Source organism: Onychostoma macrolepis, chromosome 04 (assembly GCF_012432095.1).
Source record: "Onychostoma macrolepis isolate SWU-2019 chromosome 04, ASM1243209v1, whole genome shotgun sequence".
Lineage (NCBI taxonomy): Eukaryota > Metazoa > Chordata > Actinopteri > Cypriniformes > Cyprinidae > Onychostoma > Onychostoma macrolepis.
In genome coordinates, this window is record NC_081158.1 from 27,580,519 (window position 1) to 27,608,163 (window position 27,645).

General features: G+C 35.9%; 1 protein-coding gene across 1 annotated transcript in view; it reads right to left on the bottom strand.

Moving 5' to 3' along the window:
- tmem178bb (transmembrane protein 178Bb) overlaps positions 1-27,408 on the bottom strand; it is a 97,264-nt gene extending 69,856 nt beyond the window's left edge. The window contains exons 1-2 of the mRNA XM_058774247.1: positions 27,135-27,408; positions 24,282-24,911 (exon numbers count right to left, since the gene is read on the bottom strand). Coding sequence (XP_058630230.1) covers positions 24,282-24,663 — 382 coding nt within the window. The 5' untranslated portion in view covers positions 24,664-24,911; positions 27,135-27,408. The remainder of the gene's footprint in view (positions 1-24,281; positions 24,912-27,134) is intronic.
- Between the last annotated feature and the right edge of the window lie 237 nt (positions 27,409-27,645).

Consider the following 27,645-nt stretch of genomic DNA (forward strand, 5'->3'; position numbering starts at 1 on the left):
GTAAGACTGCGTTGAAAACTACAAATCATTCAGTGCTCTTTTGCATTATATCCCATCATTTTGGAAAAGTGGAGTTACATTACAGCTTTTACGTGCTAGTATTTTATAAGAAGAATTTAAATTTTAAAGTGCAAAAACTGAAAGTGTATTCTTGTAAAATATATTCGAATGTTTCACATTTTAAAAATTATGTTTTTACAATGCATGTTTCATAATAGCTGTTTTTTGTGTAAAGAAAATACATAATTTTTAGCGTAATGAATGTCTATAAAATATAAAAATAATAATTTAAAAAAAATTAAATGTATATTTTGTGGTGAGGCCAGTGAAAAACAGAAACAGTTGGCCTCAATTATTATAACATTATAAATAATTTCCCTAAATGTTTGGGATGAGTATAATTTATATATATATATTTGGAAAAAGGTTTCTTATGCTCATCAATAGTTTAAAACAACTATTTCCATTTTAACATCTATATTATATTTATGTTTTAAACGTAATTTATTCCTTTTTTCAAGATTCTTGGAATAGACGAGTAAAAAGAACAGCATTTATTTGCTTTTGAAACAATATTAATGCTTTTACTGTCACCTTTGATCAATTTAATGCATCCTTGCTAAATAAAAGTATTAATTCTAAAATCTTACTCAGCCCAAAAATATGCTATTGTTCATTGTTAAATCATGTTTGTTTATGGTATATAAATTAATGAATATATAAGTGATACAACTTAAAATGTTAAAAATATACAAAAATTGTAATTTATAGCACCTTAAGGGTACATATTTCTACTCTAAGATATGCAACTTTTAGAAGTAGATAAGATACAAAGATGTCTCTTTAAGGGCACTGCCCTAGCGATAATTTGCAGAAATGAACAATAGTCTAAATCAGGGTGTTTCTGAGATCTATCTTCCTGCAAAGTTCAGCTCCAGCCTTAATCAAACGCACCCGAAGCAGCTAATTAAGATCTTCAGGTCAGGATACACAGGTATTGGTCATTTGTGCATTCATTAATGTTAACATTGGATCTGGATTCTATTGGTTTTATATGTCTTTTTCACAAGCGCCTGATTGAAAACTCAAGCTCTGAAGGACGACAGAAACCTCTAATGACTGTCTCCGAGAGTGACTGAGCTTTCAATAGATGACAACAATCTTCAGATAGTTAGAAACGAAGGTACAGTGCTCATGAAACACCTTGTGGGATGTTCTGTAAAAATATAAGAATGCTTTTCCATCAAAAAACATGGCAAAAAAAAAAAAAACAAACCGTCCTCCTGTGAAGTTAATTATCCGCAATCATTCTGTACCAGATCTCTGAATTTGTACCCCACTGAAGAAAAGAAGACCATATTCTCTGCTCCTCTGTATCCGTCATGCAGTGTCAGTTCTGTGCTCTTCCATAACACATCTTACACACTCCAGTGTGCTTCAGCTCACAGCACACACCACATTAAAACACCCCTGTACCCGCTGTTAGAAGCAGGAATTCAATTACAGACCCAATGTGTAGATGGAGAAAAAGCAGCGACCGGCTGACTGAGGCTCTCTCCATCACTTCATACTGGGCTCAAATTAATGAATCTCATTCCTGGGGAAACTCAGAGGTGGAAAGAAGCATTAAACACTCAACTTTTTCAGCAAGATCGGGAAAAGTATGCAGCTCTTAATGACTGGAGTGCCGCCGGTGGCTGCCGACAGGATGTCGAATGTGGATTCTGTTTCAGCTGCTGTTGGAAACTGTGCCAGGCTCAAGTAACCTAAAATCTATCAAGTCTGTTTTGCTGCTAGTGTAGGTCATTAACACCAGGGACCGAGATTGGAAATAGGAAATTGAACAAGGAATGTATAGGCTATGAAAATGTTTGTTATGGGGGATTCAGAAGCCTTCAGCTCTCTGAATATGTTGTCTGACAACTAAATAAGGTTGTTTGCTGATCGTATAACTCTTTTAATGGCACATGGTCTGTTAACTTAATTGATCATTTTAGTGAATTGTTTCATTTAAGAAAACGATTCATTCTAGTTCCAACATAGAATGTGTGCAATTTTAAGTAAAAAAAAAAAATATCTCTTTCTTTAAAATAATAGTGGCAAAAGATATTTAAAATGTTTAAAGTACAACAACTACTACTAATAATAATATATTTCATAAAAAATAATTATAAATATTATTATTATTATTTATATTTATTTATCTGAATATGGCTAATGCAATCACCCCAACTGAGGTCCTCATTTTGTACCAAATAAATAGTTTAAAGATTTTTTTAAATAACTTTATTAGTGAAAAATAAACTTGTTTCACACTCCCGAGTGCTTTATTTATCAATTTATTTTGCTTTAAATCTTCTTTTATCCTCTCTAAAATAGCTTCAGTGTAGTTAGCTAGTTTTAGCTAATTAAGGATAGCTTGACTATAGTTCAACTGTTAAATTAGGACACTTTCAAAGTCATTTCTTCAGTGCAGAGAGCTTGATTTGAATGCATCAGGTGGCCATTCAGATCACGTTCAGCTCCTGCTGGCAAAAGTGAAATGAGTTGAGGAAAAAAAAAATCAATGGACTGTGTCCATCAGGGACCGTCATCAAAATTTTGATCAACTCTCAAGTCCCTCCTCCTCAAACCTGCAGATAATTGTGTCCCCTGTCTTCCTTCGTCCGAGCCAATGTGACTTTAATAGCGTTAATCAGGTTTGTAATGTATCATTAGCGGAGTGAGGGACCTTGTCTGGTTTAAAGCCCAATCGCTGATTGACTGAACAGACAAAAACCCAAACTGTCATCAACAATTGCCAATTACATGTGAAGATTATGCCGCAAAACTCTTAATGGCCGTCCATAAATAATATCCAGATTAGATGGGCAATTGTAATCTTTGATTGTTGATAATTATGGGCCTGGCACTCAGAGGGAGAGATTGCTCATAATACGCGAGAGGTTTCCTAATGTGTTTGTGTTTTGAGTGCCTTTGCAAAATGCACTCGATGAAAGCAAAACACACAATCGGACCAAATTAGCCAAGCGCTGGCAGTCTGTTGTTTCCGACGGGCTCCACCTTAGCCCGAGCCGAGCATGAGAATTTTTGCAGATTGGATCCAAATTCATCCTATTGAAAACAACCGGTGGGCTGCTTTCCGATTTCATCTGCGCTTTGATTTTCCTGGGTTTCCGCCTACGCTGTCTCTAGATTGAATTGTCTGATTTTTCAAGTTTCCGACAGCGTTTTGTAAGCTGTAATTCTTGCTGTGAACCTCATTAACATTGCGCCTATCACCCTCTGCCTTTGTTAGTTTTTGTAACTTGTCCTTGATCCGCTCGGTATCATATTAAAACTATGAATAATGCTGCTGTGACAAGTGGCTGTGTGTCTGTTTATGCAAGTGTGTTTTTGCACACGTATATATGCATGGAGAGCCACAGAGCCATTATAGAGAGCCCAGGGGAAAGGCAATTACCCAGAGGGCACCCTGCTGCAGCCAGTCTCAGAGCGATACAAGCAGTCAGACAGTTTCCAGCTTCTCCCCTCAAACCGCCACTGTGGCAGCCTGCAAAACTTCTCTCTCTCTCTCGCATGACTCTCTCCTTTTCACTCCCTGATTTCACAGTTAGATTTACAGCTGTCACAGCGGAGGTCAAAGAGAAACGACATAAAAATCTGTTTCTATATCCGCCGCTCCCGGTTGATCTCGCTGGCGGTGTAATGACAGAGTGAAAGCTGCTGGTTTATCGGTGCAGTGCTGATTTTGTAGATGTGGTTTAATTACTAAAGCTGAGAGCCAATGGCGCTACTAGACTTGACACATTAACACTCAAATTACAACTGTTTTTTGTGCACTTTGATGTTGCTGTTGCAAAACTTCAGTGTAAAAATTTTTTTTTTTTTTGAAAACAAATGTGTATATATATATATATATACATATAGTATATCAGTAAAAACAGTAATATTGTGAAATATAATTACAATTTAAAATAACAGCATTTTTATTTTATTATACTTTAAAATGTAATTTATTTCTTTGGTGGCAAAGCTGAATATTCATCAGCCATTTAAGTTAAAAAGACCAACATTTATTTAAATTGAAATCTTTTTGAACAATATACACTACCATTCTTAAGTTTAGGGTCAGAAGTTTGATTTTTATTTTATTTAGCACCCCCACCCCAAAAAAATTGTAATGGAAAAAGTAAATAGTAATGGCTGATGAAAATTCAGCTTTGCCACCACACGAATAAATGCTATTTTAAAGTATATTTAAATAGAAAAACATAATTTTATATTGTAATAATATTTCATAATATTAATGTTTTTGCATTATTTTTGATCAAATAAATGCAGCCTTGGTGAGCATAAGAGACTTCTTTAAAAAGAACACAAAAAAACCAAACAAAATGTACCAATCCTAAACTTCTGAATATATATATGTAAGGGATAATCAACGGCTAGCTGTGCATTAAACGATTTGAATGCACGACGTGGAGGCGAAGAACCGCTCGACGCGCAGCGGAGGGTGGTTGCCTCCGTGAAGTGCATTCAAATCGTTTAATGCACAGCTAGCCGTTGATTATCCCGTTTATGCCATGGTCATTTACCAGTGTTCACATATTAAAGATGTTAATAATATTTGCGCTGCAATATTTGACCGGAACGATAAAAATGACGGTTATTTTCGTCTGTATCACTATTCAACTGTAACTGTATGTTACTATGGTTACCAATGTTTATAGGAAGCGCATTAATATAGAACGTGATTAAACTGACCTGGAACTACCTGTGCAGTTCAACGAATTTAATCAACACCTGCCAGCCAATCAGAATCCAGTATTCAGACAGACCATGGCATAAATATATATATATATATATATATATATATATATATATATATATATATATATGTGTGTGTGTATATCTATATGTACATGTATATATACAATATATTATATAAGCCAGGCATTGTTTATGTTAACAAATTTTAATTGCATATCTGGTATTTGTTGTTAAAAGGTGATGAAATAGATCTTTTAGTTAATGTGTTTATGTGATGTGCTTATAGCAAACAGCAATAGCCCTAAGGTGTTCACTGCAGGTTGACTGGCAGCCTTTAAATAAGCAGTGATGAGGAGACTGCCGGCCCTCTGAGACTTCGGTTTTGGGTGTGTGGATGTCACTGTTTGCCCTTCTCACGAACTTCGTTATCGTATATTCAATTATGTATCAGCTGGAGACCCGCATAGCAAATGAGAAAGAGAATGAGGGCACCATTTTCACTCAAAATGAGGCAACAGGAAAAGCTTGTGTGTACAGTGTGTGTAAAATATGAGCAATATTTTGCCAGTCTATGGAAATGCATCACTTTGCATTCAGATTACATGCTGAGAGACAATGAAGTAAACAATAAATCTTGCAATATGGATTAAGCTATTCAAACAATGTCAAATAATGTACATTTTATTTAAACTATATTTTTGAACCATTTTTCTATATAAATGGTTTAATTTATAAAAAAAATGATTTATGACATTTTTATATTTTGTATATGACATTTCCTAAAGAAAGAAAAAAAATACCTCCAAGTCCACAAAATAAGATATTTCATAAAAGTCAGTCAAGTGCAATGTTGTTTCGGACCCCATTGACTTTCATTGTATGGAAAAAGCAGCTAAAACATTCTTCAAAATATCTTCTTTTGTCTTCCACAGAAGCAAGTCAGTCATATACAGGTTTTGTAACCCCCTGAGGGTGAGTAAATGATAAAAGACTAGACATAAAACTAGAGGTTTTGAATAATCATAAACCAAGCTCCACAAACTGAAAGTAAATCTGTATTTCTGCCTCTACTAGAACATGGTTTTACCCTATTTGTGGATTTTAGTGGACAGATGGTGCCGGGGTTTGCACTCTCAAACTGAGGAGAAGTGAGCACCTAGCAACAGCAGCATGACCGCCTGCCTATTACAGCCCAGCGAGTTAATGGCAGTTCCCTGAGGCGAGAGAGAATTCCATCTCCCTTCTCCGCGTGAGTATTCTCGTTTTCCTCCTCCGTCTCTCCAGGTAAAAATGGCAACATGATGATGTGCTCTTGATTTTTATTTAGTCCACACCTTCCTCAACCTCTGCGCAGACATCTATCCCTCGCCGCATACGTAGTGGCGTTATTTGTGATGCCGATATCGATCCTCTGCTGTTTTCTTGTTCTCTGCTTGTCAGTTTGCCCTCTGGACAGCAGACCTTTGGGAATGTGAAAAAAAAGCTGTATGCTGAGAGTTTCACATCCTTCAATCCTCCGCTCATCTGAGTGGTCCGCTCATCGCTTGAGGCTGTCCGTCTGATAAAGGTGTGCCCAGACATCAACTCTCCACTGACTCTCTCCATGTTCCAGAAGTTTCATCACATATTTGTCACTACCCTCATTTCTCTGACTGGACACATAGACATTTGCAGAAAACCTGAAATTATTATATAAGGCTCCTACAAAAAAATTGGTCACTTGGCAAAAATGATCATACATTATTTTAAAATCTTGTTCAAAATGATTGTAAAGTGTTTTTCACCAACAATTGGAATAGAATAAAATAGAACAGAACAGAATAGAATAGAATAGAATAGAATAGAATATTTTTATTATATTTTTTGTATTGGATGACTTTTATTTCATGATTTCTGATTGTATTGCTGATGTAGATTATATAGTAATAAGTTAGAAAAAACAGGTTATTTTTAAACAAAACAAATGTATGGCTAATAATAATAATAATAATTATTATTATTATTATTATTATAAATATTATTATTATTAATAATAGTATTATTACTATTATAAAGGTTGTTTTTTCTATTATATTATATTATATTATATTATATTATATTATATTATATTATATTATATTATATTATATTATATTATATTATATTATATTATATATAAGCTCACAAAGGCTGCATTTATTTGATTAAAAGTACAGCAAGTTATAAAAAAGTAACAGTAATATTGTAAAATATTATTATAATTTAAAAGATACAAAAGTTTTGAAAAATGAAAATACAAATAAAACTATTTAAACTGTTTTCTATTTTAATATATTTTGAAATGTTTGAAAATGTATTCTTATGACGGCAAGGCTAAATTTTGATGGTGTCTCATGATGCTTCAAAAATCATTCTAATGTGCTCATTTGCTGCTCAAGTAAACATGGTCTTTTATAAGACTTATTACATTATATTACTTTTTTTGCACTGTTATTTTAAAGTCAATTTGATCAGAATTCTGAATGGCTGTCAATGGAGAAAAAAAAATATTTTTTGCCCCCAGGTGGTTTTGTTACGGCATCTATCATCTATCATCTTGTCATGCTACCTAGCTAAACCTTGACCCCTTTATAAAAAATTTAAGTGAATTCCCTTCTCTTTAAATGCACGCATCTCGATTTGAGACAGTACTGGAGGAGAATCATGGTGCTTCATTTAGACACGAGCGTTGAATTACGACACTACTGCAGTCAATCAATATCATTTCTTGCACATTTCCTCTTTCAAGTATTCCGTTAGCACTGTTGATAATGTCTAATTCATGACACAGTCACTTCTGGCCTTAGAGGGTGGATATGAGAGTCTGACAACATGCTGAATTTCACAGCTTATTTAGGTTACAGTAGCAGAAAGGGTTTGAGACCGGATTTTGGGCGCTCTATAGCTTTGCTTAGAAGATCAAAGCCCCTCTGATCCTTAATAGGTAGCTATCAGGCGCTTGCTCACGTTTAAAGGGGATACATGGCGTGTTCTTGGCCACATTTTTTTCTAAGGAAGCTTGAAATGCTAATGCTGCTATCGCTAATGCATCAAAAAGAAACGGTAAAAAGCTGTCTTTACGGGGGGCGCTGCTGATGTGCGCATGGAGTAGACGTGTTTCATTGAGCTCCTCCAAGCCAAGTTTTCAAATTTGTGAAATTAGTTGTCGTCTTCATTTTTCACTTGGCCTACATCTTGATACGGGAAAATGCCTTTAAAACCAGCGAAAGCCTGGAAAAGCTCTACTTTGTTGCGGCATTGATCCCAAAACTACTCACTTTCAAGGACTGTTGGTCTCACCGCGCTCTCAAAACAAAAGCCAATATTTTCGCAAAATCTTTAGCGTAATTCCGGATGCAAACTCTACAAACCTTATAATAGGTGGTGATTTTAATTGTTACTTAGATCCTTATATGGATAGACTTTCTTCAAAACCACCACCTACAGTTATTTCAACACAAACACTTCACAATTTAATCAAATCTAGAAATTTGGTTGATATTTGCAGACTTCAGCATCCAAAAGACAGAGATTACTCATTTTACGCTCATGTTCACAAATCATACACTAGAATTGATTACTTTTTGGTAACTTCTGAATTGATTTCTAATGTTACTAATACTAAATATCATAATATATTAATATCTGATCATAGCCCAGTTACGCTCCAACTTGAAAGTATTTTGCCAAAGCGAAATTACTGTTGGCATTTCAACCCAGTGTTAATCAAAGATTCACCTTTTATATCGCATTTAACTGGAAAAATTGATGTTTTTTACAACTAATGACTATGGAGAGGTCTCAGATTCAATCCTATGGGATACTTTTAAAGCTGTAATGCGAGGTCATATCATTTAAGTCATCCAAAAAAACGTGCTCTGAATAGTCGACTTCGGGAAATAGAGGAAACACTACCAGTATATGAACAAGCATACAGAGTGTCACTTTCAAAGTCTGATATAAATAAGTAACCTTCTCCTTTAACTTAAACAGAAACATTTTGAGTTGGGAGATAAACCTGGAAGGTTGCTTGCAAGTTGAGGGGAGAACAAGCCAAGAAGGCAATTCAAAATCAAAAACAGGAAGTTTAATAACTAATCCAAAGGAGATAAATGAATGTTTCAGGGAATTTCACTCAGAATTATATACCTCTAAAGTTAAACAAACAGACTCTAATTATGATGGGTTTTTTTTTTTTTTTCAAAATTAAGTCTTCCAAAACCAAACTCTCAATCAAAGATTTACTAAAGGCAATTCATGCTTTTCCATCTGGAAAAGCTGCAGGCCCGGACAGGTTCGGCTGTGAATTTTTTAAAGCTTTCAGTAAGAGACTGGCCCCCTATATGCTGAGAATGCTACAGGATTCAATCCAGAAGAATAGACTTCCTGATTCTTTAATTGATGCAAATATCTGTGTAGTTTTGAAAAAAGGGAAACCTGAGACTGATCTGGCTAATTATAGACCCATTGCCCTCCTAAATTTTGATCAAAAAGTGTTGACTAAAATATTGGCATCCAGGTTAGCACAACACATCTCAACAATTATGCATCCTGACCAAACTGGGTTTATTCCAAGAAGGTTTTCATTCTGTAACATCCGCCTACTTCTTAATATTTTATATGCAAATCGTCAATTAGCTAACAATTCTGCTGCTGTTATCTCACTAGATGCCCAAAAAGACTTCGATCAGATTGAATGGCCATATATGTTTGAAGCACTAAAACAGTTTGGATTTATTAACTGGATCAAAATTGTTTACTTCCGTCCATCTTCATCTGTTCTGACCAATGGTATTAGATCCAGCTCTTTTGAACTGCAACGGGGTGTAGACAGGGTGATCCCTTATCACCTCTTCTTTTTAACATTGCACTTGAGCCATTAGCTGTAGAAATCAGAACCCATCCACATATTCATGGTATCTCTCTGGGCAATACTGAAAGTCTGATCAGTTTATATGCTGATGATCTTTTACTGTGTGTTATGGATCCTGTTGTTTCAGTCCCTAAAATTTAAAATTACATCAACATTTTTAGTAAATTATCAGGATACTCAATTAATTGGAATAAAAGTGAATTTATGCCCCTAAGAAATAACTTAAGCGATACCTTTTTGAATAATACACCTTTTAAAATAGTGAAGGATCACTTTTCTTGGTTTGAAAATTCCAAAGAACCCTAAATATTTGTTTTAATTAAATTTTTTAGACATGTTTAACAGAGTTAAATTAAACATTGAAAACTGGAAGTTGCTCCTTTATCTCTAATTGGCCGTGTGAATGTGATAAAGATGGTTGTTCTCCCTAAGTTTTTATATCTCTTCCAAAATCTTCTGATTTATTTACCTGCAACTTTTTTTAAACAACTTGATTCAGTTATTCTTTCATTTGTATGGAACTATAAAACACCTCGCATAGCAAAATCCCACATACAAAAACCTACTGATTGTGGAGGTCTTGGCCTTCCCATTTTTAAGCATTATTATTGGGCAGCAAATGCCAGGGCTCTCACTTTTTGGCAAAGGGGCATTATGGATGATATGACATCTGAGACCTTTATGCAGAGGCTATGTCAGTGCCAGAGTCCTCTCTCCCAGCTTTGCTTTTTACAGAGTGTAAATCTATCAGTAAATTAGGAAGCAGTAATTTTGTGTTGAGAAATTCTTTGAAGATTTTGAATCAGATTAATAAATTTCATAAATTACCAAATGTTTTAGTCAATACACCAATATCATGTAATCCTTCGTTTGAGCCTTCTCAGACTGATGGTACTTTTTCAAGATGGAAGAAAAAAGGTTTATACTGTATAGGAGATCTCTATATAGAGGGTGAATTTGCATCTTTTTCACAACTTAAAACAAGTTTACACTCCCACAGTCTCACTTCTTCCTTTATTTGCAAATTAGAAATGACGTAAAGAAAAATATTCCACAGTTTATAAACAAACCTTAAAATCTTTTATCTTCCCATCCTGAAACCAGACATCTGGCTTTGTTCATGCTTTTGCAACATCTGTATGCACTAAGCACCTTAAAGCACTCTGGTCTACTGAATTGAATGATGAAGTGACTGATGAGATCTGGGAAGAAGCCTTGTTGAGAATAAAGAGTTGTTCGGTAAAATCAAGAGATAAATTAATCCAGTTCAAAGTTATACATCGTCTTCATTATTCCCAAACTAGATTAAATAAAATAGTTCCCTCTATATCTTCTCAATGTGATCGATGCAATAGGGCGGAGGGGACACTGGCACATTTATTTTGGTTTTGTCCTGTTCTGTATGTTTCCTGGTCTAAAATTTTCGAATTGTTTTCTAGTGCTTACAAAATTAATATTCAACCTGACCACAGTCTGGCTGTTTTTGGCTATTCTGATGTAATGCATGCTCTTCCCCATACTCATCAACAGGCTCTAATGGTAGGCATGATTGCAGCCAAGAAAGTGATACTATTCAATTGGACATTTCCACAAGCCCCTTGTTTTCAGAGATGGTTGAATGAGATGCTCTACATTATCCAAATGAAACAGTTACGTTTTGGTGAGCTCTCCTCACAGAAAAGATTTGAAGCCACATGAGGACCTATCTTGAGACTCTTGGAAATTGAATTTCTGTATTCTGTAATCCTCCCCCTCTATTTTTTTTTCCCCCCTCTAATATTGTCATTTATGTGTATATGTATATATATATATATATATATATATATATATATTTGTTTGTCTGTGTGGGTGTAAATACAGTGCCCTCCAAAAGTATTGGAACAGTAAAGACAAAATTGCTCTGTTGGCTGTGGAGTCAAGACATTTACAAATATGATTAAAAGATGAATATGAGACAAAACTACAGAATGTCACATTTTATTATTGGGTGATTCAACACAGATGTTTTACCAGCGAAGAAGTTCAGCACTTTTAGAGTTTATCCCCCTGTCTGATGTGAGCATAAGTACTGGAACAGGTGCCTCACAGGTCTTTCTAAGTGATCAGCTGTGTCCTGTTGCATTAATTCTTCAGATATTAAAAGCAGGGAATGTGTCGTATCAGTTATATCCGTTACTTCTGCATTCTGAATCTTGCATTCGATGATGACACACACAAACCGGGATGAAGATGAGGGAGCTGACTTTGAGAGAAAAGCAAGCAATTTGGATGCTAAAAGAAAAGAGGAAGTCAGTTAGAGCTATAGCAAAAACAAAGGGCATGGAGAAATCAAGAGTTTGGAAACCACCAGCGACACCAGCAACCAACAACTACCTGATTGGCTGAGAAAACAACAGTAGTTGATGACAGACAAATCATAAAAGCTGTGAAAATGAACCCTAAAAGACATGTCTGTAAAATCACCAACAACTTCCAGAAAGCTGGGGTGATGCTCTGACAATCTACTGTCCTCAGGAGACTTTGACACAGAATTACAGATGCTACACAGCAAGATACAAACCTCTGACCAGCTCCAAAAACAGAAAGGCAAGATTAGAGTTTGCAAAAAAAACACAAAAGTGAGACAGAAGAGTTTTGATACTGTGTTTATGGACCGATGAGACAAAGATGAACCTTTATCGAAGTGATGGGAAAGCAAAAATGTGGAGAAAAAAAGGGAACTGAAATGATCCCAAGCATACAGCCTCATCTGTAAAGCATGGTGGAGGTGGTGTCATGGCATGGGCATGCATGGCTGTCTCTGGAACAGGCCCTCTCAACTTTACTGATGACTTAATGTATGATGACAGTAGCAGAATGAATTTGGAAGGGTACAAAACCATCTTGCCTACCAATATTCAAGAAAATGGCACCAGATTCATTGGGAAGTGCTTCATATTGCATCAAGACAATGACCCAAAACACCCTGCCAGTTCAATCTCCAGATTTAAATCCAATTGAACATGAATTTCACCAGCCGAAGAGGAGAGTAAAGGCAGAAACTCCCCAAACAAGCAATAACTGGAATTGGCTGCATTAAAGGCTGGGAAAAGCATTTCAAAGGATGAGACCAAGAGTCTGGTGATGTCTATGGGTCACAGACTCACTGCTGTGATTGTGCGCAAGGGATCTTCAACTAAATAATAGCTTTTAATCTTTTATATCTGCCTTATGTTCAACTGTCCCAATACTTATGCTCACATCAATGAGTGGGATGAACTCTAAAAGTGCTGTTCTTTTATTTGGCAAAACATGTATGTGTTGAAACGTCTAATAATAAAATGTGACATTCTGTAGCTTTGTCTCATATTCATCTTTTCATCATATTTGCAAATGTCTTGACTCCACAGCCAACAGAACAATTTTGTCTTCACTGTTCCAATACTTTTGGAGGGCACTGTATGTGTATTTTGTTATCCTACGTTGGCTACTGTTTTTTGCATTTGTGTTTGTTAATATAACTTCTAAACTTTAAATAAAAAAATAATTAATTAATTAAAAAAAAAAAATATATATATATATATATATATATATATATATATATATATATATATATATATATATATATATATATATATAAAGCTGGCTTTACTTATCCAGCTTCCTGGTGTTGATTACACGGGCCTTTTCAGACAGTGAGAAGAAAAGCTTAAATGCACCCATAGCAAAGACGGGTTTGTTGGCGAGCTTGCCCTCTGTTGACTCTTTGTATGCTTTGACGTCGACCTAAAAGGTCTGTTGCAAATTCCAGACTTAGAGTAGGAAACAAATGAATTCTTATGATTGCAATGGCTAACAGTGATTTGATCTGAATGTTTTTAGAGTTTGATTGACGATTACAAAGACTTTTTTTTTTCCTTTGGAATAACGTAAACTGATGAATTGTGCACTGTAAGCGCAGGAACATGTATTAAGAAAGTAAATAGGATCAATTTTGATTTCCTGTTGACTTCAAAGTAAGAGCTGATAATTAGAAAACTCAAAGTTGTATGAATACATTTATCAAGCACCAGATGCTGCAGCGGCTGAAAGAGCGTGAAAATGTGCTTACAAAGTCAAAATGAAAGTAAATGAAGTATAAAGGAATGTTTAAACAGTGACATGAGTGGAAAAGGTTTGAGCTCTATTTTGTCAACACAGCATATTAATTTGTCTGGGGCGATTTCCCACATCAATTCATTTTAACACCTTTTGAGCATGTGGTAACCCAATAATAAAGAAGCAGTCGTGGTTGGAGGATGAATAGCTAATGTAGATCGTTCAGTTTCACATCATAGAACTGTAGAGATAATTGTTATTGATTGTAATCAGCTGTCAATTGATTATTTAAGCAGTGTGTTGTGCTTTAGCTAGTGTGTGTATATGTATGTATGTATATATACTGTATATATATATATATATATATATATATGTATATGTGTGTGTGTATGTGTGTGTGTGTACAGTTTATATTGTATAAATATGCAGTATATATTGTTATGAGTGTGTGTATATATATATACATATATATATATATATGTAAGGGATAATCAACGGCTAGCTGTGCATTAAACGATTTGAATGCACGACGTGGAGGCGAAGAACCACCCGACGCGCAGCCAATCAGAATCAAGTATTCAGACAGACCATGGCATAAATATATTTATTGATTATCCCTTTCATATATACACACACACACACAATTTTTTTTTCTACTGGTTTGTCATGAGTTTATTCACACATATCAAACATTCGTCCATTAGTCAAAAATGGTCACATTTAACCAGAAAAAAAAAATTACTATATTTTGAATAAAGAAAATGAAGACACATTAATGTTTTTTTTTGTAATTTCACATGGTTTTCATAACAATTACACACATTCTCTTCACAGATTCTCATTACCGTAATGCATTCATTTTTATTTCATGTTAATTTGTGTTGTTCTCAGTGATTGTCTACTCTAATATTAAATTACATTTGATTTATTAAAATAGATTCATCAATTGATTGCATTACAGCAACATACTGTAATATATTAATATTTTTATTTAAATAAGAATTAAATGCAATAAAACCAATATTGCTTTGTATAAATAAATGTTAAACATTACACACACACACACACACACTCTCTCTCTCTCTCTCTACTGGTCAAAAGTTTGGTATCATTAAGATTTTTTTATGTTTTTTAAAGAAGTCTCTTATGCTCACCAAGACAGCATTCATTTGATTAAAATACAGGAAAAAAAACAGAAATATTGTGGAAAAAAATAGAATTTAAAATAACGGCATTATATACTAATATACTTTAAAATGTAATGTATTAATGTGATGCAAAGCTGATTTGTTGGCAGCCATTACTCTAGTCTTCAATGTCACATGATCCTTTAGAACCCATTCTAATATTAAATTCTAATATTTCATTCTAAAAGGGTTAAAATCTTAATTATAAAAAATATAATTAGTTTAAATAGTATTTTTTCTTTTCAGTGTTTTTCTATATTCTAGTAATGAGAATGAGATTTTTTTGCATTTTGGTAATAAGAGTTTTGCAGTACAAATTTACTTTATCGTCATAAAAATAATGCAACAATATCATAATGGTCCTAAAATAGGCTTCATTTTCTTTTAATACGACCCAGACATGTTCTTGACAGGTTTCATGAGATTCACCCACACAGTGAAAACATAGTAGGCGGTGTGTATCATCTTGTAAGAAATGTTGGACAGTAGTTGGCGGTATGACTTCCCATTTCTGATAGTGCAACAATCAAAGTCATGCATTCAGGAAGATATTTGGCCTTTCGTGAGAAAATGAAACACATACACATCTCTCTTCTCTCCAGGCCCATTCTGCAAATACCAAAGCAATTAGAAAGAAGGAAAGGGAGAAAAAAAACCAAACGCTTGCATCAGAGAGCAGTATAGCATTTGTCAGGTGTCTTCACGTTGCCACGACAACAGAAGCAAGAGAATTATTCCACACATCTTGACACATGACGTCACTCAACCTTCTGCCTGTGCCTTATCTGTCGGCTTCAGTGGAGAAAGAAAAACAAACAACCGCCTCGGTCCGTCACTCACAGCGTAAAACACCTGAGCAGAGAAACCTCGCACGCCCTTCACACGTTCGACCCGAGAGGCAGAAGCAGCTGTGCGATTCCTCCGTGTGCCATGATTCTTGCTTTGTCGGCTTCCTGAAAGCTCTCATTCAGGCCGGCAGCTGCGGTGGACGTGGTTCCCATTAGAATCGGCCCGCTCTCTCCGATAGAGCTTTTAACAAGCGTCTTGTCTTTCTCAGGCCTGAATGGATTGCTGATTGGTGTCATTGCACCGTAAGCTGAACCCCACTGAAGTCCAGCCCTTCTGATGAACCATTGATCAAACGAGAGGATGTGAGGAAGGGGGATGAGAAAGAGGAAGGGCGTCCACCAGGAGGAGGGAGAGCTTATACATCAGAGATCAGGTCTGGATTCCAGCTTTCGCTCAATCGACCCTATTGAGACTCATAGCCAATAACAGGAAGTTAAGACTGAGCGGTGCACATCCTTAAAACAAGATAAATTTACTGAAGAATTAAAACTGCATGAGATATTAAGCTCAGTTTATTTTTGGCAAGTTGTTTTTTCTTGTTTTGCGCATAAATGTAACAAGATTTACTGAAGTTTGTGCTGCCAGCAGGGTATGAAAAATATCCTTTGAAAACAAACAAGTCTTATTATGCTATTATTTTCAATAGTTTTGCTTATCAAGTAAATTTGTCTTGTTTTAATGATGTTTTAAGGACATTTTTACTGGTAAATAACAAAATACTTAAGAAAATGATGATGATAAATTGTGTGTGCATAGAGATTATCTCATGGTAATTATACTGTAGTTGTTTCTGCATATTAAGTTAGAAAAAAAAACACAATTAACCTTTAACTGACTGCTTAGTGTCATTCTAGAAATGTACAGCACTAGTTGATAATTTCTAACAGTTTATTTTTCTAGTTTCTTTTTTTTTTTGGACAAGATTACTTGTTTCTTTGTAATTAATTGTGAAATTTAAACCACATTCTCAATTCATCTGTGTTACTTGCAGCTGCCTATTATTTATTAATTAATTTGTTTTCTTATTACTCAATGGTTACTCTACTAATTAACTGGAAAAAAATGTAGTGTTATATTTTTTGGAAAATATCAGATTAAATAAATAGATACTAAATTTAAATATATTGTAAAATATAAATATATTATTAAATATTATACATTAAATATATTTTAATCTAAATATTTTAATAGAGGAGTGTGTTCAATAGCTTATTTGTTTTGCTGTGGTTTTAAAATTACTAGAATTTAAAAAAGAAGAAGAAAAAAAATTATAAATTGTTTTGCACTTCCAAAAACCCAAATTGGGCATCAACAAAAATTAATAAAGAAAAAATGTGTCCGCACACTGAAAATACAGCTACAAAAATGTATTTACCAAACAGCTCAATGTTTTGACCAGTCAGTTCTTCATCCGGCGTGATTCTTTATTCTTGAAAACCGATAAAAGCATACAATTTCATTAGTATTGGCTGAAATTTAGGTATCTTGACAACCCTACTGCTGGGAAGTTATGGTGTGGATTACCACAGCTTTGTTAACCATATTCGAGTAAGCTATTTTGCATTGCCATGGTAGGTACATTGAAAACAGGCGAATAGGCAAAATTGTATTTGCATTTTACTTTTTATCATATATCCAAATGCATGAGATTAGCCTTAAAATGCACCGAGGCTTTTGGCTTTGGCATTGACCCACTCATATTGAGTGAAGATCATCCGGTGTTTATCACACTCTCCCAAATTCAATGCCAAACTAATGAGCAACTGAACGGATCAATGTCTGTCTCAGCATTTCAAATGCATTACTTGTCTTATATAGCTCAGCTTACAAAGATTCCCTATGATTGATCTGCTCCAAAAAAACATTTCCCACAGACAGCAAATCCAAAACGCTACAGAGATGCCACGATTTGTGGTTGAAATAGCAGTGGGAAAAAGTGTTAGGAAAAATTGAGCCGTTCTTGATGAAAGGAAACTCCAAATAATGAGGAGGGAGTAAACCACAATCTTTCCGCTCGGTCTTCTACCTCATTCTATCCTTCACTTCACTGCAATGTGCAGTCCTTTGGTGGTGAAATCATCAGCACTCCATTTTCAGGAGACTAATCTGCGTGCCAGAATATAAATTGGGCTGCGAGAAGGAGGGAGACGAATCGAGCGAAGGGGGAGGGGCGAGGGAAGACAGAGTGTCATTTCCTCTTGACTAACAGCCCTCGCCGTCTATTCTTTATCCCTCCACTTCTGCTTGTAATTGCACAAAGCAGCCGCATTCATCTGACTGGACGTTTTACCCACAGTTCCACTGCAGTTCTCTCACAGCTGTTCTCTGTCTTTCAGGTGCAGCATTACTACCGGTATTTCTTCAGCGTTTCAGCTGCCTCCAACCATCCTCCTCCACTTCCCTGCACGGCAACCCCCACGCCTCTGCTTTGTTCACCTCGCAGGGCTGATTGCGAGCGGAGACCTGTGCCAGGTTTCATCAGGGAAAACAGAAAGACAAACAACGAGGCTCACAATGACTCTGGGTCACGCAACATTCTCCGATTTCAATTCTGCGGCGCCGTGCCACGTGAAACGCCGACATTTAACAGTCCTGCAGAAACACAGACGGCTGTCAGCTGAATATTATAAGCAGTGCTTGTGCTTTCTAGCATTCAGGGACAAATTATAGCAGGCCTACAGCAGTGTGACAGGAAAATAATTATACGTTTTAATTAGGAAGAAGTATTCCAGTGGCTTATTTTAAGAGCGATTTCCAGGCATGGTTCTGAAATTACAGATTTATCAAGGAATTGTTTTTAAGTCAGGCTGAAATGACATACGCAACTCTTTTTATTTTCATAACGTGACATTTTCGGGTCAACTGAACTTTTTCATCTGCAATTGAGTTGATTGTAAAAAGTGGCCGTTAAATACTATAATGGTGTCAGATCTTTGGATGGGAAACGAGAGGGTTTGGCAACCTAAAGAGAAAAGTTATTTCATATAGAATATTGAGCACCAATGAATTGTGCATAATAAGGAATAACCAGGAATGTGCATTAATAATGTGCATTATAAGTAGTTGCTTATTGGCATGCATATTACTAGCATGTTGGCTGTTTATTAGTATTTATAACACACATATTAATGCATTATTCTGCATGAATATATTCTAGATCCCTACCCAACACCTAAACCTAACTGCTACAACAACTACCTTGCTTACTATCAATAAGCAGAAAATTAGGAGTTTATTAAGGGAAAACTCTTAATTAATAGTGAATATGTTCTCTAATCTAAAGGGTTACCAAAAGAGTAATAATGCTGTAAAAGTGCACACTTTTATATTTTATATAAGATATTTTTGACTAAAATAGGATCTAATTTCTGGCTCATTTTCGGCAACATTTTGTGTTAATTAAAATTGTTAAACGATTGTCATGATGTGCACTTTTTGTCTCATCTTAATCACTGACAAAAAATGTTAAAAACCCTCATCAACTTTTATATATATATATATATATATATATATATATACTGTATATATATACATATAAAATTAATTGCTCCTTGGAATCATCCTTCAGCTTATAGTTATCTTTGCATATACCTATAAAAAAAACCATATTAAATATTACGTTGAAACTTAAATTACTTTCTTGATGCCACTGACCTCCATCAAGTCCTTAATGTTCCCATTTTTCTGATGTTATTTCAAGAAGTTAATAATTTTGCTGCCGTCATAACATATATCAATCAATCTAGATGTGTGATTTCACAGTACATTACCCAGAATTTTGCATTTTGGAATGTTAAAATGTTTTTTTAAAAATAGCCTTGAATAGCCTTGAAAAGTTGCACTATTTACTCCAAAGAAAGACCAGAAATTAAACCCAAAATGGCTCAGATTAGAGCACACGCTCCACACAAATCATCAGAAAAATAAAAAAAACAGGGAAAAGCGCATGTTAAATGCATTGAAGAACAACGTGACCTCCCCAGCCGGAGAGCTTTCATGGTGTGATGAAAATGTCGATATCTTCCGACATGGTAGCCAATGATCATATTATCATAATTTCCAACAGGAGGGGAAAAGTGATATAACTCAAGCTGTTATCAAGCAGGGCGCTAATTTCAAGTCTGTCATATTCTTAAATGCACAATTGGACGTCTTATTCGAACTAAGCGAGAAATATTCTTCCTGCACTAATGAGGGTGCTTTACACACACTGAGGCCAAATCATAATCTTCTGGTCGTGGGCTGAGTCCAGGCACTCTGTCAAGTCACATTTCGCTATATGGATATTTGTTGGAAATGAAAGGCGTTACAGAAAATGAAAAGGGAGGTTATTGGATACCTCATTTATTTCGGCATCGTTCCTCCAAGGATCTTAAATGCCTCCTGGCCTTGAAAATTACAGAACGCTTTTCCCTTTCTCTACACTTTATTGAAAGTCACACCCAATTTCTGTGATATAATATGCCTTGGAATAAAATCATTGTAAAAGGAAATTCAAAGCAATAAAACCTCTACTGCACAGTCTATTCCTTGTTCCCAAGAGATGTACCCAGCATCCCACCTCAACACCTGTGTATTTGATTAGTGCCAGCGCCCGAGTCCCAGAGCGGCTTACTTTTTGAACCATGAAGGTGTGGCTTCTTCCTCCCATGGCATCCAATTTAAACACTGAAAACAAGGAAGCTACATCCTTTGAGATCTCAAGTACAATCCAATCCTTGTCTTCACTCACCGAGAATGGATTTGGAGGGCCCTTCTTGTAATAAGTTGAGATTTAACGTCCAAATAACATTGTGAATATGCGAATGGAGATCCAGAGGTCACACTGAAATCTGTCCTTGATGTAAACTGCATACATGTTGTGGTTTCTCTCAATGTCCATTTGTATTTGCCCTCTTTATCTCCCTCGCATCCCCAAGGCCACGGTAACCTCCTAACATTAGGTTTCCCTGTTTTAATGGTGGGAGGTTGAGTATCTCTCTCGTCCCTTTTATTGTGCTCTAGGTCTAAAATGTCTTCATCATCCCTGATGGGTGTCCCGCTGGGAGGCAGGGACAGATGGTGGACAATGAGATGGGTTGGCTGTTTCTGCATGATCTCACCCTCCTCTCACACTCTCACTGAGATAGACTTTCTCAATTTTCCACAAACTCCAGATGCCGCCATCTTTCGCATCATTTCCTATTTCTGGTTGCCCCTTTCGTTGCGCAGATATTTGTCTTTCTGCAAACTACTAACATAAATCATTTCCTCTGTGCTGCAATGTGTTGCTATATTGTGGAACCTTTAAGAATGATATCACTAAAGGAATATACTAGTATAGTGGTAATCAACTGGTAAAGTTGAAGTCATTTTGACACCAAATGACACAAATCGCACATTTCCGAAGGTCTTGCAACAGCTGAGCAACTGTTATTGAACTGCTGTGAGAATAGGAATGCTAGTCTTTTTTTTTTTTTTTTTTTTACACAATTTTTGGTTTTTGGTTTGTCTATTGAAGAAAATATCTTTAAATTTGCATGTCATATCCATTTATTTTCATCACTTTTATGCAATCTGATCTAATGTCAGTTGTCAGAAATGACATTTTAGGTGATGAAAATGTAAAGTAAACAAAATATTTAAACATTTTATACGCTATTTAAACTAATGTATTTTTTACAACAAATTTTAAATTTAAATGAACAAAAATAATATTTTAGTTGACCAAGTATTCAAGTATTTGCTGTATTAATAAAAAAAAAAAAATCATCAATATGTGTGAAAACTGTTTTTTAACATTAATTAGTTGTACGTTTTAGTGCATTGTTATGGAAAGATTCACAATTTGACTTGCATTTCAGGTGTTTTTAAATATATTAAATTATTTTTTTTGTCATATTTTCATTTGTCTCTGTTATTAAGGTTTTTTTTTTTTTTTTTTTTTACAAAATTAACTCTGTGAAATCATCCTTCAAATGGCTTACTCGCAGTTATCATTGCTCATTAAGCTGTAGTCAAAGAAAGTATTTTAATTTAAATTCCAAAAGATAGAATAGTGAGATTAAATGGAGCACGTTTAATTTCCAATGAGTGACTTTTCCCATCTTTAAGCCCTTAAGTTTTGACCCCTTATCTGTGCACGACTGTTTTGCTCTCTCATACATCATTCTATTCCTCCCTCTCTCTTTCCCAAGAGAGGATCCTGGGAAGAGACAGAGACTAAGCTTCCTCTGAGAGATGGGTACATTATAAGCACAGTCAGCACATTTCATAAAACGATGTGCTTGCAACCCAGATAATGATATGAATAATCATAAAAAAGATATGTAATGGTAGGATTCACACATTTACTTATAAAGACACATGGCTATTGACTAATATTTACCAAACAAAGCATGCGCAGATAAAGAAACAGCTGTTTATCTGAGCAGTACAGGTTGGCTAATGACTAATTGTTCTTTACGTTTCATTATATCTCAAACACACAGGCAAAATGCGACTTGCATCATCACCCCTCGCCCAAGGTGAATGGCAGAGATGGTGTAGAATAACACTGCATTATTCTATCAATGCAACCTCCATCCCAAATCAGCACGCAGTATGTGGCTGGCAGGTGCCCCAGAGAGTTAAAGGAGCTTTTGCTGATGGTGCAACACACATTCGGCTGCTACTGCACACATTCATGTAACACACAGCACTACAGGGGCGCCTCTTCACCACAAAATCCCTCTTACGTAATCGCATACACATTAGGCACAGGTACCAGAGGAGGTGGCATGATTCAAATAAGCTTGTTTTTATTTCAGAGGGCATTTTGTGCTGCTGCTTTGCCAGAACATGCACACATTTGCAGACAAGAGGTTCTACGTGTAACCGGAGAGTGTGCGAGTCTCAGCAACTCTGGGCCAATTGTTTTGGTGTACCTTGACTGAAACACAGCCTTCGGTGGGCTAGCACAGTTTGGGGCTCAGGAACTATTTATAGACATCCTTGTGTGTGTGTAGCTATTAATATATTCATCGCATATGCCTCTAACCAGTGAGGAGTAAATTAACCTAGTTTGGTGGAAAATAATAAGGCCCAGAGTGTGAGACTAGCCATAGGGCTTCGCACCTTTATATGCAGTGGATTCATCACTCCTGCTAACACATGAGTGTTGAACTTGCCATTTTATTTATTGTCCATTAAGTTATTGTCAGTGCACATGAATAGGGCTGTAATGTCTATCGCAGGCCTCCAGTTGTGAAGATTGACGTTAGTTTGTGTATGTCTGGAGTTTATGCATGAAAATGTTTCAGTGGTTCAATATTGCACTAGATTTGCTGTTCCTGAAGGTAATACAAGTGCTTGAAGGGTAGCAAAAGAATAGTGCTAAGATTTCAGACTTTCAGGCTGCCAGTATATTTGTTGGCTATCGATGGTTAAAAAGATGCGAGAATGACAAGACCAAACACAATTAAGTATGCAAATATTACAATGACACCATTGCTGCTGTTGCATTTTTAATGCTGAATATTCAGTTAAACATTTTATCTCAAAATTGTTTGAAAAAATAGGGATCAGCTGATAATTTATCATAAGTGACCATTAACCGATAAACAAAACCAATTTTAAATGTGTTGTTTGTGCTTTTAAAGAAATAATAATAATATGTATTTTTAGACTTTAGTGGAAAACATAATGAATATATTAACCAATATAATAATCATAATAATAATAATAATAATGTTCTTCGGGTCAAACGATAATTAATAAACAACAGTTTTACGTAACAGAAATGGGACACGCTTTCTTTGAAGATTTCTTCAAAGGAAAGACCAATTTAAAAAAAATATATATTTAAATGTTTTGTTTGTGCTTTTAAAGAAATAATAATAAGTATTTTTAGACTTTAGTGAATACATTATGAATATATTAGCCAATATAATAATAGGCATAGAGCTTAAGGCATCAGTTTATGCACCCTTCATAAACAAACAGAGGAGTATTACCCCATATGATTTTCGTCCAATAGAATTAAGAAATCAAAAACAGTCCAAGGGTATTTGCTCTTTTGCACATATCACAGTTGCACAAATATTTACGTGAAGGGACAAAGTTACAGAGGACAGAGATCAAGCTAAGAGGCAAATATTTAACAAGTTAATAATAAAATAAATAAATAAATGTATTGTTGTTGTGCCATTAAATGTTGTTGTTAACAACTCAATTATGAATGACTGTTACATAAAATGTTAAATTAAATAATTATCGGTTGGCTATGGAAACCGATATCTGAAACAATTGTGAATGTCTCTGAAAAAATATTGGTGAAATGAAGTATTGGTTTAGCCTATCTCTATTTACAGTTTATAAATAAATAGATAACATGACTAAGATAGATTAAATAGTGGTTTGGGCTGAATTAATTAAAAGCTTAAAGTTCAGAATCACCCTAAACCAGATGTTTTGAGGAATACTCTTCTGACATGAAAGCATCATCTGCATTGCACACTGATAGACACAACACATCACTGTCCTACCTTTTCGAATGAAGTCCTCGATATCTTGATCAAATCCAAGCCGATGGCATTTGCTCCACAGCCCCATGTTGGTGGAGTTATACTGCCTGCTGCACTCATCGGCGGCGCTCATGGCGAACAGCTGCCGTCTGTTCCGTGCCAGCAGCAGCTTTTCCTCCCAGCGGTCCAGGCGCGAGCGGCTCGCCCGCAGAGGGAGGCTATTGTTGGGGATGTAAATAAAGCCCGGGTCCTTCCGGCGGCTGGAGAAACTTCGGCACCGCTCTCGGTACCTCCGGGCGTCCGTCTCGTACCAATGGTCGGAGCAGATAGCCACGGCCAGCATCCCGAGCGCGCAGAGAGACAGAGACAGACCGGCGTAGAGCAGCAACTTCCCCGCAGCCATCCTCGCGTCGCGTTCGCTCAGAGCCGCGTCAGCACCACAACAGCTTGGAGAGCTCCTCGACGCGCAGCCGCATCCCGCCGGGCGCGCGGACAGAGAGAACGGGTGTCAGTCGGCGCAGTGGAATTTGTTTTGGAGAGCTCAACCGAAAATATTTAGCCTAAGCCTTTATTTAACGTCCATCCGTAGCCCTTCCCATCCAATGCCAGTGAATGAAACCAGACGAGACGAGTCCAGTCCTCGAACCAAGCCTTTCAAAAGAAGGCAGAGGAAGATTTTTTTAACCATTTTTTAATATTAAAGCTGATACAACACCCTCTAAATGGGGTTTCAGTCGAAACAGTTTCACAAAATAGCCCAGGCGTACCATTGCGTCACTTAGGATTTCGTACGTCTATCATGCTGTATGGTATTAAAGACAGGACGCGATTCACTGGGGATTATTAATGTTAGAACCTCCCAGAAAATGTATGTGTTGGTAACAAACTATTCTGACGTAGCCAACGTTTCAGTTGTTTGCAAACGTTTCAATAATCAAAAGTTAGATTACAAGTTAAGGCCACACCAATGACTATAACGAACGGTAAAGATATAGGCTAGATCTAAAAATCGTTCTCAATATTAAAGAATAGCGGAGTCCACACCACAGCCTAACGATAAAGGCAACTATATCGTTGGAATCACTTTCAGAACGATTTTTTCCAGCTGATGAACGATTAAAAAAAAAAAAAAACTTTTTTTTATTGCATCAACTTTACAATCAAACAAGGTACAAAATCACATTCCAACATTCAGCCTTGTTTGAGCATAACCAAAAACAGAATAAAAAAAAATAAAGCATCAAAATAAACCAAACTAAACCAGAAAGAAAAATACAAAGAAAAGAAATGTATTGCCGACTCTTCAAAAATAAAATATAACAAAATTGGCTTTTAAATTTAATTAGGCTATACACGAGAGAATTCAACTTATGGGCTTTCTTTGTTCTTAGAACAAATTTTAAAGATTTTTATAAGAGGTTTACCTCATTACACCACTGAATAAAGGTGGGTTTAGATTTAAACCATCTGTGTGAAAAAAAAGAAAAAAAAATCCCAAAACATAGGCTAACAGGAAATGAATAACAAATTCAAAATCTCTATAAAAAAACATTGACAGCCAATCAGAATCAATCATGCTACAAGCTAGAGAATTTAAGAAGGCAGATGAGCGTGCCCTTAGAATAGACGATGTTCGCTGGTGTGGACGCTAATATCGTTATCTTTATAGTTATCGTTCTCGGTGTGAACAGGGCTTTAGTCAGAGCGCGAATTTTTCACCAGTGGCCAAATTGACGCTAGCGAAATCGCGTTCACCTGAGGCTTTCTGTTGCGATCATCAGGCGGTTAAAAAACGATTAAAAAAAAACAAACAAAAAAAACTTTTTTTATTGCATCAACTTTGCATTCACAAAAAAATAAAAATAAATAAATAAATAAAAATTACAAATACTTCCAGGCTAGTAGCCTACCTATTTATAGTCATTATAAATTCACAAATAGGCTATATAGCATAAAACGTAATAGGCTAGTTTTCGTAGTTCTTTGCGTAATTAACGATGAGTTAACTGTGCTAGGCCAAATGACAATCTACGTTGCAACCTTCAAAAACGGGCTACCTATAAAAAAAAAAAAAATCATTTAAGAAGCCGACCAATGATTCAAAATTGCTTTTGATTCATTAAAAATGAACCGAGTCAATTGTTCAGGAATCGGACTAGATTGATTCCAATTCACTAAAAAGAACCAGCTCATAAGAGTCATTTGTTCGGGAGTTGGACTACGCTGGTGGTACTGAATAGTTCACTAAAAAGAACCGGCTCATAAGAGTCGTTCTCGGACTACGTTGGTCGCGCTATAGATTCGGTAAACATAGCGAACGCTAGTAATCCTGGAACCTGTCGGAGTAGGCTATTTAATTTCTGTTCGCATTAGCGGTAGAATAATAAATGATCAAATAATTTAGTGACGTTACTGAAGAACCGTTAACAGAACCGGCATTGATGAAAATGACTCAGTTCTGGTATTGAATAAATGAAACCGGTTCCGAATAAGAACCGGTTTTCGGTTCCCAACTCTTCCCATCACATTTAGGCTACCTGGCGCTGGCAGACTATACATTTTCGCTTTCCGGTTTAAGTTACATATCTGTTTCATAGAAAATGCACCATCGCAGTCAGGTTTATTTTCTCATACATTAGAAGATGCATGAAGATTTATGAAATTGCTCGCTGTTAATGTAGCCTATTAAGATGACTCGACGTCAATTCAGTCAACCAATTCAATTCAGTTAGCCTATGATCAAAACAGTAAATCATTCCTGTTAAGGAATGTTAAAAATAATAATGTACAGATATGCTCTTATAGCATCCATTGTTGGAAAACCAACGGGCCCCGTTTCTCGGTCTGATCAAGTAAATTAAATTCTGTACTCACCCCAATTGTAGCCGATAAAACGGGTTCACTCCACTCCAAAAATGCACATCCAGCCCATTTTGTGTTTGCAGTCACTGTACGTTTGGCTATACAGGATATGCACTGCCAAATCCTATTTAACACACAGCGACACACATTTATAAATGGTCTACGCTGGAAATATCAAACCGTTCAACGACGCCGCATCTCTAACGCTTCACGTTTGAATGAGTGTATCGCTATTAGAGCATTTGGCGGATGGTGCATCCTCCTCCTCGGACAATATGGTCCCAGCATCCTCCGTGCATGTTGCCTCTGTCTGGGAAAAACAGCGGTGATGTCATGCTGTCAATATGAGATGTTCATTGTTTATTAAAGCGGCTTCTTAAAGGAGTCGCACTACTGTTCTTGGTTCCGTGTCGAACTGTAACTGGAGTTGCCTTGCTGGCATTCTCTCTTAGATTTACACATACTGAAGGAAACCGGTGTCTTTCATGAATAAATAATCAAAGCTTTCAGAATCCTTCATTTT